The sequence below is a fragment of the Sebastes umbrosus genome, chromosome 20, assembly GCF_015220745.1.
Source record: "Sebastes umbrosus isolate fSebUmb1 chromosome 20, fSebUmb1.pri, whole genome shotgun sequence".
Classification (NCBI taxonomy): domain Eukaryota; kingdom Metazoa; phylum Chordata; class Actinopteri; order Perciformes; family Sebastidae; genus Sebastes; species Sebastes umbrosus.
The window spans coordinates 5,775,099-5,790,419 of record NC_051288.1 but is presented as its reverse complement, the minus strand read 5'-3'; the positions used below and the strand labels follow the sequence as shown (position 1 = coordinate 5,790,419).

The window sequence follows — 15,321 nt, the reverse complement described above, 5'->3', positions numbered from 1 at the left end:
CACACGCACGACCCCAGTGCGCCTAAGAACACAGACACCACCTTGAACAAACGGTGACTGGCATCTACAATAACTGTCTGTTTATGAGTGTGTGATTAAAGTCCACCTGCTGTTATGATTCACTGTCTGGGCAGGAAACACAGAGATGACAACACACACACAGGGATTAGGATGTCGCCGTGTGGGTTGAGCCAATCTCAGCGACACACACGCACGAATCATCATCAACTGACACACAGCATGCCGAAAGTGTCTGTTTATTTTCATCCTCGTGGATCAAATCCGTTCACATTTTCACTTCCTGCCACTGAAGTTTTTCAAGTCTGATTTTGTGATTCAATCTGTGTTTTTATACATAACAAAACACATGGGGCCCTGAATCTCATGGCAATATAAACATCATGAGAGGACGACAATTTGCAGCTTAGCAGCAACGTTTAAATTCTGTGTTGTTTGATAATTGTCATTGTAACCTTGACCGAGACAGGGTAAAGCGGCAGTACGCAGGGGCGTTTTTATGGTTTTAGGGCGTAGTGGTCATAGTGTGTGGGAGGGACAGTTATGTTCTTTCCCATGACTTGACTACATCTAAATTAGTACTAGGTGTGGATGGAGGACTAAATAATTAGAAACTATTAGAGACTTCAGTCATGCTAACGACTCTGTGAGACTGCACATACATGTAGGCACAGCTGGACTTTGAGCTAAACGCTAACGCTTGTCAACATGCTCACAATGATAGTTCTAACCAAATGGCAACCTCTGGTGCAGTTCTTCAAATGGTCACTGTCGCTGGCTCTAAAAGTGAGGTCATGTTAAAATTCCCAACTTTACAGCAGAAATAAACATGTTTACAGCCTTGTACAAAGCACGATTTTGGTCTCTATAGCTGATTTCCCTTCATTTCATGACAACTGTACGGGGGATACATTTTTATTAGGACTGTCATAATTGACGTGATAACGCAAACTTGTTTTAACGGCACGATGGCGACGGCTGGAGCCGCCCACCTTAGCTTCACAACAGCCCTTCAGAAACTTATGGGTGACGACACGGAGACTACGTCCATATTTCATATAGTCTATGGTTCTATCGTGCTGATGTTTAGCATGTTTATTCATCCTCTTGGGAAGATTTCAGTCTGAATTAAAGTGATGAACCTACCGCTACCATGGCTAAATACAGCACAAAGACTATGAAATATTAAGTGTGACGGGCCTGATTTCCAGGAGTATTACCAGTATTTAAAATGTACTACTACTATACGATGCTTTTGCTTGCTGTTTATGTAAAGTATTCTAGTCACAACTATTACATTGGGCCGTGATGTTAACCTTTAGCAAGAGAAATTAGCTGTCACAGTTGTGGCTTTGGGAACATTCCAGTGAGGCTAATATTTGGCCTTGGACATCCTTATCTGGGGCTTTCTTTATCGGTCACTGAGAAACATTTCTGGGAATTAAACAAAAAGAAAACACTGCTTTTTGGGCATCTAGACAGGATATCATTACTGTATGAAGGTCTTGCCGCAATAGCGACTCCAAGACTTCCTGTGTTGACGTGTAAATGAATGGAAAACTCCCTCACAGCTTCCAGGCAGTGTATGGCATCCCAAACATCAGCCCCACAATTAAACAGCCAAGCAGCTGCTAAAACATGACCTCCAAGTGATGCTTTTTTATCTTCAAAAGATGGCTGAAGTTGAGTGGATAAAGGGACTACAGCCTAAATGTTTTGTTTCTTTTATTATTATTTTCTACCCTGGTCGTGGAACATCATGACCCTCCTTCAGCAGGACCTGCCCAAAACAATTACCACACCACATTCCATTAACCTTCCCACAACGATTAGTAGTTTCCGCAAACCTCCCCTGATCATCATTAACAAACAAGATCAGGCAAACCGGATTCAGGTATTGTTTTGTGATCTGCACAGAAATTTGGGTTACATATTGGCACTACATCAAGCAGTGATATTCCTCCTCACTTGTATTTTCCCAGAATGTCCTAACCTTCTAGTCAAAAGAGAGTTTACCAAGAACACAGCTGAAGATAAAGCATGCACCAAAAAGATGAACCAAACAAAAACCCTGATCTGCCGATAAAACCAACCAGGCCATGCACCAGTCTACCACGGGTCAGACACAGACACATTAACATTCCAGCAGGGAAAACAGAAGGTGTTTTTTTCCTTCACTTCCTGGTTCCCCCCTCCACCCCCACCCGCTCTTCTGCGGAATTTACCAGCACTGTTTGCATTTGGCTGTGACTCAACACTGACATCAGGCCCGTGACTTCTTAGTGTTGATCCACTGAACTGCACAGAGACACAGCCTGAGGAATGTAGTTAAATGATAACTGAACCAAGGCGCTCACACTGAGGAGGCTGGTAGCTGCATGTGTGTAATCAGAGGGAAATAATGTGGAGCGGTGCTATAGCAAACCTGCACTTAATCACTTACTGTACTCTACTCACTCTGTGCTTGTACTGGAAGAGGTAAACTCACCCCCAGAAAATTGTAAGCCGACTCTGCATGCATCTGCAGATGAAGCAGTTGTACAAGTCCTTCTGGGATATCAGATGTATAATCCTTAACTGACCCAATGCTGCACTTTAGTTTAGTTCCCATGAGGAATCATGTTGAATCTCTTTTCCACTGTCATAGTTAACAAACAATACACTACTACAATGTCTAGCTGCTTCAAAGGCAGAGTTCTGTTTTGCAATGTGCAGATTTATTAACTACTACCATATCTTCTAGAAAGAATTGTCACTAGGGGTGTGAGTTTTGTGATACAGTATCAATTTTTAATTAATAGTTAACATGCAAAGATTAACTCAGTTAATAATTTATTTCATTTGCAAAGAGATGTGCCCTCTCAAAATAGTACTATGATGTTGGATGTTACAATTACTGTGATAAATGCAAATCCCAATGTTCTGATTGCATAAAAAATTTTTTTTTTTACTCAAATTGTATGCATATGGTGTGTTCTTTATACTATGACAGTTTTCCTAAAATTAGATTTAAAAAAAAAAAAAAAAAATCACAATACGTCACCTTGCTTACTGTATCGCAATATATTGAATCGCATGACTTTTTACCAAGTTGCTTGTGTAAGATTTATATTCTAGTCACTTCAACACAGTGAGGCATACAGCTTATTAATTAAACACTAGTATCGGATCGTTACTTGGTATTGGCAATACCCAAAGCCCAGGTATCGCTATCGGTATTGGGACGGAAAAAGTTGGATTGGTGCATCCTTACTTTATTAAAGAATTTCCATACGAAATATGTTTATTTTAAATTCATGTGTGTGCATATCTTTGATATTCAACTTGTTATGAGTTCATAGGCACCAAATACTTGATTGTGCTCCTTGTAGTTTCTGAGATACAGCCATTATCTTATACTATATCTAGTATTTGGACACATGGGACAAATGGTTTTTTCCTTAAATATAATGGAGTCAAAAACAGTAGTCCCATGTGCCCAAATACTAAATATAGTTTAATGAGAAAAACTCCCTTTTCAGCCAAATGGTTTAACTCATTTTGAAAATGTCTTCACATTTGTGCTTAGGTAAGCCCAGAGAACACTTCCACCAAAGGAAATTAAAAAAAAAAAATCACTTGTGGGCACAAATGGGTTAAAACAAGCACATCAATAAAAACGGAGCCTTCAGCACATCCAGATAGAACACACCCAGAGCACTATAGGAAATTAAAGCCATATGAACACTGGTACATGTTGTTGGGAGTAAAGAAAAAAGGTACTGAGTAAAGTAATAAGAGTGCTTTCTACATGGTCAAAGGTTCTTTGTTGACCAGTCTGCTGTAGCACCCCGTCACCGTGTCACACCTTGTCAATAAAAAGCAGTCCAACTATGGTCTTATTGTAAACTGTTGAAGGAGAGAGAAGCGTCTATAAGAGCACAAGTGCCGAATGAAAGGAGAGGCATAGACCAGCTGGCAGCTGTTTGCATCTGGTAACATTAACCTTCCAGTAAACCAGAAAGGACTGAAGGAGGGATGGAGGAGGAGGAGGAGAAGGGGAGGGGGAGGTCGTGTTCAGCAAAGGAGATTTTCAGAGCTGAGAGAGAAGAAAAACAGAGCCGGAGAGGGGTGTTCCCTGTCCAGTGGTGACGGCTTTGGAACAGACCGTTACATAACCCAAACATCTGAAAATCATTTTTACTGTAACAGACCCCTTTTACCCCCTGCCCCACTCAGAGAGGAAACACTGCTTTCTTTTCTTCTTTACGACTGGTTTTCCATTTCAGTCCTACAACAACAACAGACTCCTAGGCAGACTGGCTGCAAAAAAAAAAAAAAAAAGCCGGCCGAAGCCAATTACCGCAACAGAGAGAAAAGACAAATAAAGTCAAAGTGAGGGTGAGAGCATGTGTACAGCGTGCAGACAGAGAGGGGTTTTCTGGCCTGGATATGAGGGAGTCTCTCTGATACTGTATGTGTGTGTTCTTGTTGTTGTTTTCCTTCAGGTTTTCTAGGCGTCTTCTTCCTGCCTTCCCCTCCTCTCCTCTTTCTGTTTCTGTATATAACATCTAAGATAAGCCTGGCTGTTAATTTGCTGCAGTGACCGAAATTACAAGGTTTTTATTAGACGCCGACCTTTAATGGGGGCACAGGTTTCTATTTTATCTGAGCGTTTAAGTGAGACGCTGACGCTGACGCTAAATGACGTGCATATGAGACAACATGTCACAGAAAGAAAGAAAAAGGTTAAAAAAAGGCATTCTGACACATTGTTATGTTCACCGCTTCCCTCCATTTACAGAAATCTACTCAAAACTAATATTTCCAAGGTATTGTACATACCTCCACCTCTGAGACAACTCATGGTTTGTCATGTGCAGATCTGGTTTATTGCTGATAAAAATCCCTGTCTTTCACTTTCTGATGCATCTGACTGATAAACCTTATCCGATCTTCGCGATAGACTTCCCTCGCAGTAACCACATTCATAAAAGTTGGCTTGTTTTTACCGAGCTACCACATTACTGAAGCTTAAAAACAAAGGCACAGCACAGACCGATTCAAAACACATTGGAAAGAGTATGTGAACATGAGAATGAAGTGGTCTCGAATGACAATGACGAGTCTCTGATGACCGTTTCAATCCAAGCACAAACAGCTGTGTTCTTTGGTCTGGTCTGACAGCGGGCACACACTGGCGACCATGCTCTCAGAGTATGAGAGTGACAAACTGATGAGGCAGGAGCCGAGCCCTCTGGTGACACTGTTGATGCTATCTAGTACTGTTATCAACAAAGTTTTCCGGCGAGAAAGACGGCTGGATTCCCACACTTACTTGGACATCAAACATTATTTTACTCATGATCTTGTCAAATCCTGAAATATGAATGAATCCTTAAATACGTTTCACACGTAGCCCAAATAAAGCACGTCTTGAAAACCTACAGCACCGCATTGCTTCCACCTCATGCTGTCATCAAAACTGAATTTCCCTCTGCACATGGCTCGGCGTCTGAGTCACTATATATCGACACAACAAGCTCACAGTGACCTCTGCTACATTCATCAGCTGTAATGTTAAGTGCGCCTTACTTGCCGTTAGCAGGTGAGTCACAGGCTAATGGCTTGTTCTATTATTCAGAAACACCGGAGCACGTTAAGTTGAAGACAGGGCACAGAGTAAACCAACTAGAGGATACATGTCTTCTGTTTGTGTGTTTGAGCGTTCCCGCAGCACCTGGTTTGTACCTGCTGTGATTCCAGGAACTTTGAACTGTGTGTGTGTGTGTGTGTGTGTGTGTGTGTGTACATGACTACGACTCTGAAACCCGCGAAGTAAAGTAAAGTAAAAAAAAAAAAATAACATCAGTTTAAGTGTATGTTATATTTAGAATATTTTCACCACTTTACCTCAACATCAGACAGCCCTTTCTGACGGGGATCTGAAGCCGCTATCTATGCTCTTTTCAAAGCCACCAGACTACATTCACAAAAACAGTTATTTTACCTCGTAGAACGCGGGAGTGGCTGGTCTACCGCTGCATCGATCAGTTAGTTTGTGTGTTATTGTGTGACTTTTGGATCCGCACTAGTGTGGCGTCTACAGCAGTACATTGCTTAGCTTCCGTGCTGGTACTCCTGTCAGCTTCTGCAAACTGAGAGCATGATGACCATCATATAACTATAAGGATGTTTATATACTGTACATGTAGTAGCATCATCCTGCAGGTCAATTGGGAAAACGTTTTTAGAAGGGCTTGGGAAAATAGCATTTTGACGCTTAAAACATACATACTGTACTTGCACCAAAATTTGAATGTCGGATTTGAAGACATAAGGAACACCACTGGGAAGCTACAGAAAGATAAAACCTTAAAAAAATTGCAAAAAGTAGTAAGTAAATCCGTCTCTTTTTCATTATCCCCTTCAGAAACAAGCTATAACAACACAATGCAATACAAGACTACTGCTGTGATTTTAAAAACATCATGTTGTAGCATGTTGTCTGCACAAGATGCTGCAGGAATTTCCACTGAACACTGATTATAAATGTGCATATGTGAGTCTGTGCTGCAGCTATGCGACCCACCACAACATGGTGCATTTATAAAAAGGAGTATACAGGCATTTACAGACCTAGACATGTATGTAGCGTGACATCTGTGGAAGCCAGAGTGGAGAAAATGTGCGTTTGCATGCTCAGCTGCTCCATGCTGCATGTTTAAAGACTGTCGCGAGTTTGCATATTATAAGATGTGTGCGTGTGTGTCTTTAAAGATCACTGAGCTACATGAGTGGGCTTGTACCTGTGGGTGGTGCAGGCACCATGCTCCTGTTGCTACGAGCAGACCTACGGAGCTGATAAAGCCCTTTTTCTTTAGCTGTAGGCTACAGATCTGAGTGAGGCTGCCTCACTTCTCATTATCTAACAGGAATTTACTGGATTGTAAATCAAAACATGCAAGTGTGTTAGTGCTTGTTGAAATACCGTGCTGTCAGGATGCACTGGAAAAAAAAAATGGAAGGCTACCTAAAGCCTGTAAGTGCATGTCCAGGTCTCTGCAGTGACATGAGTTGTGAAGTTTTTGTGTGTACTGGTGAGTCATGGGTAGCCTGTGGGTGTGTGTGTGTGTGGAAGCGCTGGACACGTTTAAGATTTAAGCCTCTCGCAAAACTTGCCTCAGTTGCATAAATATGTATGTTTATTAGACTGAAAGCTGTTTACATTCACCAAAAAACTACGTCATTTTCTCTCCTGTTGTTTAGACTCAGCCTGTGTCATAATGTTACTGGAAAGTTGTTTAATATGCTCCAACACGCAGACATCCACTTGTCATAAAGTACACGTTCCAATTCAATCAATGATGCATGTACTCAAACTAGAATTACCATGGGTCAAAAACACGCTGCTGTCATTACAACATTGATTGTCTTGGGAATAAGGAGATTATCTAATGCCGTGACAGAGTCAGAGAGGCGAAGAGACCTCATGCAGCTGGACTGTGTTTGCTGCAGCTGCTGCGTTTGGAATAGATTGAAACACAACTCCCCCTTCCTTCCCTCCCTATGTCCTACAGTACTTTTTTATGTTCTTATATTTCCTCGTTCTGTCTCCTTCCTTCCTTGTGTATTCCTCATCTTTCTTGCCATCTATCAGTCTCTCTATCTCCTTCTTCCCTCTCTCGTCTCCCCTCCTACTCTCAGCCTGACAGAGTGCTGTTGGGCCTCTGCTGCTGGCAGCCTCCCAATCTGTTACATAACAGCACCATCAGCCTCCCTGAATCACTGCGGGGCTAGGCTAGCCTCGGCCAGGCTATATATCTTGCTATCGTATCTTATAAATACCGCCCAGCAGCAAATTGTATGTCTCTGTGGAGTCAGATTACTTTTTAATTTCTGATGGAAAACTGATCATTTCTGTCTCCTGTCGAGCACTAATGACACAACATGGCTACTGCCCATCTATTGTCATTATGCAAAGGGTGGGGACGAAGAGGGACGTGATCTTTATCTCTTTATGTTTACAAGTCTGGGTGAAGTAGTCGGCCAAATCCCACATTTAACTTGTCTACAAGCTCCTCACCACCAACATTTAGCTACACAGTCTAAATCCCAGTCCCTGTTCATATTTCTAGCCAATAAAAATCACAGTCAGGATCTCATGTTCACAGTCTGGACTAGGCTTTGCTTCGGTAGTCGGTGTTACACGGTGTTACACGGTGTTACACGGTGGCCAGGCACACACCGATTACATTACTTGCCCACCGCTGTTTTCCTTTTTTTTTATAGAAATAAAACCCATTTAGTTGATTTTGGCATATCAGCGGCATGTTATTAATACATAGTCGGACGACGAACGCTACAAACTGAATGTGAAAGTGTCTGAACCACACGGACTCTCAGCACAGAGTAGCAGGAGTCAGATTACACACACTGGACGATGGCGGAGGATTTGGTTGTTAAAGTGAAAAGCAAAAGCGCCTATTTGGCAATACTTCGGATTTAAACCCAATGCTATAAGGGAACCATAACGTTAATGAGGCCATCGCCGTGCTGAGGACGGAGCGGCCACAGAGCCGGTGTGTGTGGCGCAGTGGCGCCAGGTGGAAACCTGCGGCCCCGCGGTGAAAGCTGGACCGGAGAGGCCAGACACACAGCCATCCGACGTTAAAGATCAAAGTAAGCGATTTGCAGATATTGACCGTCATCTTGTCTTGCAGAATGTGCGGTGTAATCAGTAACACCGGTGTTGTCACGAGTTTATTAACCGGTAGGAAAATTTCCTCACGGTCACATCCCTAGTCTGCACCATTCTAACTTGCCAGTGTTTCTGCAGGTTTTCAATGCACACCACACACTACAGCAGCCGATTTCCTTGATTAGTCCCTCTCACAGTTTGTACTGTAGGTGCAATAATCAGTGAAATCAGCTGCTGTAGTGTTTGGTTGGAAGTTGGAACAAAAACTTGCAGACTCTCACGCCACATGATTAAAAATCACTGACAGTGCTGGCACACATAAAACACTTTCTCCTTACATTTATCATTCACAATCCACTCTCTAGTCTCTGTAGTAGTGGCCGTAGTCCCGTGTCATGATCTGGAACAATCTGTTCTGACTGAAATGAGTGGGTCACTTCCACTTCAACCTGGAGCAGAGTCTGTGACGCCTTTAATCCAACGTCCCTCCCACCCCAGCTCCAGTCTCCATCAGTGAGCCCCGGGCTGTGCTCCCTGTTCCTCCTCCTCCCTCAGCCCTGTCTGGATCCTCCTGGCCTGCAGTCAGTCCTCATGGACTCCTCAGTGGTGCCTTGGCTGGACAGTTGGGGGTGTCACTTTCTGAGCACCACTGAGCAAAGCTATAATCATCAACCACACCTATTTGTCCTGCTCAACACCCTCATCTGACCAATTTGCCTCAGGAGTGTTCCCCACAAACCTGCCCTAAAAGCCCCGCCTGGTCCCTTTTGTTCTGGGGACCCTCTGAGGTAAAACCCTGAAACCTACATTTACATACTAGTACATACTGTATAGTCAAGTTGCCACTAACACGGACTTTTAAAATAACTGATTTTACGATGTACAGGCTCCACATCATTAACGGATTTGGTAAAATCTGGATGTTTGCAGTTTATTTCTTCTTTTAATAGAATTTTTCCTTTTACACCTCATTAAATAAGTATTATAAAATAATAAATAATATTGATAAAGATTATCAGATTCCAGCCCTATATACTATCACTATATTACTACTTTACTCTCATGTTTGGTCGACAGTAATGGTACGTGTCTACGGTAAAGAATGTTTAAAGTTAGTACGAACATTTTTGCAGCTGTCAATGCAGAGCAGCCGTTCTCATACAAACAAATACAGCATACTTGAGAGTGCAGTGTCAATACACCTAACAATTACTGCTACATGCAAGCACTCACACCACACCTGCACAGTAGTAAGCAAAGCTTAACTTCAGGCAGACTTCACAAGTAACTTTCAGTCATTGTCATCACTTTTTTACAGAAACGAAAGCAGAAGACAGCAAATGAACTTTACCTGTCGTGATAGTTATATCCCTCTGCACCATGCTGTAGGGAAGCCTCACCCTCCCGGCAAGACTAGAGATTCATAACTCCTGACACAAGCACAATGAACAGTGTGAAAAAAACTGAAGCTGGTAGAAGGCTGAAAAGAGAAGTCCAGCAAGAGAACAAAAAAAGCGACATTAAAACACGTTTTCCTCTCACCGGCAGCTGGTACTCCACATGTAGCAGTGCACCTCACATTCCCTTACTCTGGACTGTCTGCCTACAAGTGTGTGCACGCCTCGACGGAGAGGGCGTGTGCAGGTCTGAGTGTCTGCCCCTTTTTGCTCCTCTGTTAACAACAAGGTCCACCCAAAAGGTTTCCGATCTCTCCCGTGGCAACACCTTTGTTTTACTCCTGCTCCCAAAAAAAAACTTTCTCTGCACTCTCACAGCCAGTTTAGTTTAGAAGTAATAATTGGAAAAGAACAAAAACCAAGCTGGTGCCAAGCCTAACCTCCTCATGTACAAGTAACACACTGCCTCCTTTCCCATTTCCCCTCGCTTTCCTTCTGTTCCCTCTCTGAGAAGTTATGCAATACTGCCATTTCAGACATGACCTCCCCCTTCCTCCTTCTTTTTCTTCTTCTTCTGCTGCTGCTGCTGCGGCGGCCCACACTCCCACACTTGCTCCTCCACCTCAAAGTTTTGAATGATCTCATTCTCAGTCACATATATCATAGCATGATCGCTTTGGTTTGCTGTGGAACAATCCAGAGGCAAGTTTGCGATGGGAAGACATGATGTAAATTGCTTTTAAGGCCATTTTCTGTTATGTCAGCCTTTTATGTCTTGAATCAAAGCTGACTCTCTCACACACACACACACACACACACACACACACACACACACACACACACACACACACACACACACACTAATGCACACTAGTGCATATGGGCCGAAACATCTGTCTCTGATCCTCATCCTGAAAAACATGTCTCTCTATATATACAGTATATACACACACACACACACACACGTCCGTGACTGAGGAAGGAACCTTGTGCGGTAAACACATTGCATAACCTGGATGTCAGAGATAAAGCTTTGATAAGCTTCACTATGCGGGCATGCCATTCTCTTCCACTGGTACAAATGCATGCATACAGAAATGAACGTGCAGTCACATGCAACGCATCTCTGCATTCAGCGCTCTGAAAGCATCTCCATGTTAAGAGATCAGCTGCAGAAGTGCCTGCAGCGACATGTCTGCTTCTCGCTAGCAGAATGAAACGTGTAGGCCAACAAGGGCAAGGGTTGTTTAAATTTGGGAGTGGTGGCCTCAGGCCGTGTGAGAGAGTCTGTGCCTTTGTGTGCTTCTGTGAGGTAAACATGGTCTTGTGACATGCAGTTACGGGAACATGACCACAATTCTTAAATGATGTAAACATCACTTGAAATATTGTTCATGTAACGTAAATAAAGTCTTGTGTTTTTATCCATTCCCTTGCAGTCCGCGGTTAAAGGGCGGGTCCATCTGCTCCGTTTTTTCAAGTGGAAACGCCCACTCAGCCGTTAGCCAAAAGCAGTGACGTAGGTATGTATGTATACTGCTGAGTTCTGCGAGGTAAAATTACTGCTTTTGTGAATGTAGTTTGGTGGCTTTGAAGGGAGTTATATAGGGGCTTCAGTTTTTTCCCCGAAAGGGCTGTCTGATGGCGGCTGTGGACGGGAGCAACAGAAAAACGTAGCCACCTAAAAAAAAATCTATATCAGTTTAAGTATACACATCCTCGCCATCAGACAGCCCTTTCCAACGGGGAACTGAAGCTGTTATATCACGGTCTTCAATGCTACCAGACCCCATTCACAAAAACAGTAATTTTACCTCACAGAACACGGGAGTTGCTGATCTGACGCTGCATCGATCAGCTAGTTAGTTCTTGTTACTGTGTGACTTTCGGATCCGAGCTAGCGTGGCGTCCACACAGCAGCACACTGCTCAGCTTCCGTGCCGGTACTCCTGTCTGCTTCTCCAAACAGGAAGCATGCCGACCGCCATCTACAGTATGTAATGTTAATTCATATGAGATTGTATATCTACTGTAAATGTTGCAGCGTCATCATGCAGAAACCTACGTCAGGTCATGTGGGAAAAAGATTTTAGAAGGGCTTGGGAAAATAGCGTTTTGACGTTAAAACTTAAATACTTTCACCAAAATTTGAATGTTCGGTTTTGAAAACATATGGAGCACCACTGGAAAGCTACAGAATGATATAAAAACCTCAAAAAACTCAAAATAATGCACCCACCATTTAAAGCTATCTGCGCTGTGCCTCAACTTCTTTTTCTTGTGTTATTGTGTATTATTCTCTGCCACTGTTAGAGCCCTTAAAGATGGTAAATCATTTACTGGTCCAACCTTGCCTAACCTTCCTTTCCTGACAAATCAACAGCAGGTCAACATACTGCGTCTCCACAAAACCGTGTGGCCAACGCCCAGCTAGAAACAATGGCCAATGTGGCCGACACTTCTGATAATGCAAGGTGCGGCGTATATGTGTGTAAGTCACAGTTACACGATCCCAGGTCTGACAATGCTCTGATATCTCTGTTTATCTAACTAACTTTGTCCAACTTTTATTGAAGACGTTTAATAGTTCAGGCCAAAGTGCACCTACTTTTATGTGCGTGCAATAATATGCCTTTTGTCTCAAAACTGAGGGTGCTTTCCCACCAGTTTAGTAGAACTTGGTATCACCTATCTTACTATTTGATCTCACCTGGCACTACATACTGTAGCTGCACCAAATCAACTGAAAGTGCTTGTCTTGATCGTTTACCAACCCAGTTGTGGTGTGTTTTTTTTAGGTGTAATGACGTAATCAGAACCGACAACAGGAAACAACCTCGATACAGGTTTTATGGGTATAAAAAGGAGAGAGATATTCACATCTGCAGGCCGGAAGTTGCTGGTGCTTGAAAAAAAACATGAACCAAGGTCTAACTGCTACTGTACGGTTGTTTTAATTGTGAAAAATGCAGGGCTGTCCTCGACTAAAGAAATTCTTAGTTGACTAACACTATTTTGTCGACTAATCAATTAGTTGATTTAATTGACAGATCTGGAAAACTGAGTTTCTCTACAAAGAATCACACAAAAGCACCGCTTTAAATCGTATGAGCTTGATGTGCTCATAGGTTTCTTGGAGAAAAGTCATTCAGTATGAAAAAGCATTGCAAAGACTTGATTCAGATTCATTTAAACCCCTGTCAACAAAAGCTCACGTCAGACATATTAACAACACCGTCCAAATAAAAACCTCTGAGTGCTTGTGACTTTGATTTATGAGCTCCGAATCACATAAATGGAGCAAAGTCAACTTTTCTACCATAGTTCAAACCAAAGGAAGCAGCTGCACAGAGAGCCAAGCGCTCTAAGCTCTAAGCTAACTCCATACACAAAAAAGGCCTACGAAGTCTTAAATCCACACATGAAACGTGCAGCACACTCTAATCTACTGTAACAAGAGGTCAGAGCAGAGGAGCAAGTCAATTAGGAACAGCAGCTTCTTCACTCCCTTCTTTTCTGGAGACTTCACTGCACACAGCCTCGTACACGGACACACACACACACACATTCACAACACCTTCTAAAACTTTCTTGAACACCCTCCACAGACAAATGAACAAGACGTACAGACACATCTGACATTTAACTTCTGCCTCGCAGATAAATGTTTTTTCCACTTTCTACTCAGCCTCAACTGATGTAACATCTTCCCCATGCTACGTTTTTAGCTTGGAGGAACATATGTTGGATATAAGCCACCTCTGTGAAGGATGAGTAGTAATATGCCAAAATATTCACTTGGGCTGGGAGCAAGAAGCCCACGAGGTCGGCAGAGTGATGGCAGTGTTTCCTGTACGTTCACCCTGCACTTCAGAGGAAAACTGGCCCTATAGCCAGGAAAAAAATCTATAAATACAACATTAATTCATCCTCTGTTCATATCGTTGAGAAATAGTACATAATAGTAAATGTAAACATCCAAAAAAGAGAATGGGCAAAAGGTAAAAAAATGCAAAGCGATTATTTCGGAAGCACCGTACAGCGCTTTATACAACTCTTACCAACACTTGTGAAAAGAACAGTAGCATTTGCATTTTACTTGCAATGTGTGCTTGCACTATTTGTTTGCTCATCACAACGCTGGACAGATAGATGGTTGAGCTATTCTGCAGCAAAAAGTGAGCCAAGATGACTGCGACGGCTTCTCATCCAAAATCAAACACCAAAATGTCGGATTTAAGTGCAAGTGGTAATGTGAAGAACAAAACGTGTGCATGCGCCACAGTCTCACCGTTCTTCCTCTCCTGCAGAGGTCGCGGGATGAGTCCAGGATGAAGGGACAGCTCCTGGAGCTCGGAGGTCACTGCCTCGCTCTGAGGGCTCAGGGCCAGGCCTGGCGTCCCAGCGACTTCCATGATGCTACCAGGACTTGGCCCCTCCCCTTTCTGTGGGTGTAGCGTTGCCAGGGTGACGGAGAAGACCTGTAGCAAAAAAATAGGACATTGATAGTTTAGTGACTCATCAAAAGTGTGATCTTAAAGACAAAAACTACCTAGAATAAACTGGAATTATTAATCTAAAGGTGCAATCAGTAATACTTCCCTGGTTCTCTGTCCTTTGGATTTGGATTTCAATATCTAATTTAGAACAACCGTGCAGCATTTAATAGGCGCTAGAAAAACTTCAGTACTGATGCAGAGTTGGCATTTTATTATCTGAAAGGTAAGCAGCTTATGATCTAGCTACTGAGCACATAAGCATGCGGGCTAATATTTGCCTTAGATGCAAAATAGCAAACATCAGGTCACCACAGCATCACATTCAATATCATTTTACAGACATCCTATGGTATTTTCATTGTGACTTTTGAGACATTTGCCACTTCACAGGAATGAAATACATAGATGGAAGTAAATAAAAATAAGCTTTTACTGCTAGCTTGAGTTGAGCAATGTGGCACCACCACATATGAGTCAGTTGTACTTTGTGGAGGTATATAGGGATGTCACCAGTGGTGTACTGGAGGGTATACATGGGTATACAGGGTATACCCACCTCTTGTTTTGGTGGTTTACAGTATACCCACTTATCAACCAAAAAGCCATTGGAACATATAGGAGTGTATACCCACATCCTCCTCGGTAACCTGCCATAACCTACCCATCTACCTAGTAGTACACCCACCTCATCAACAACCACTACACCACTGGATGTCACAATACCAAA

The 15,321-nt window shown here is 42.8% G+C and overlaps 1 protein-coding gene across 5 annotated transcripts in view; it reads right to left on the bottom strand.

Moving 5' to 3' along the window:
• Positions 1 to 15,321, bottom strand: part of mrtfab (myocardin related transcription factor Ab) — a 49,614-nt gene that overhangs the window by 28,658 nt on the left and 5,635 nt on the right. For 2 of the 5 annotated variants that reach the window (XM_037755082.1, XM_037755084.1), the window contains exon 3: positions 14,387 to 14,576. In XM_037755082.1, coding sequence (XP_037611010.1) covers positions 14,387 to 14,510 — 124 coding nt within the window. In that variant the 5' untranslated portion in view covers positions 14,511 to 14,576. Of the gene's footprint in view, positions 1 to 10,049; positions 10,206 to 10,240; positions 10,544 to 14,386; positions 14,577 to 15,321 lie in introns of those variants that run through there. The other 3 variants (XM_037755086.1, XM_037755089.1, XM_037755087.1) reach the window with 3 other exon arrangements.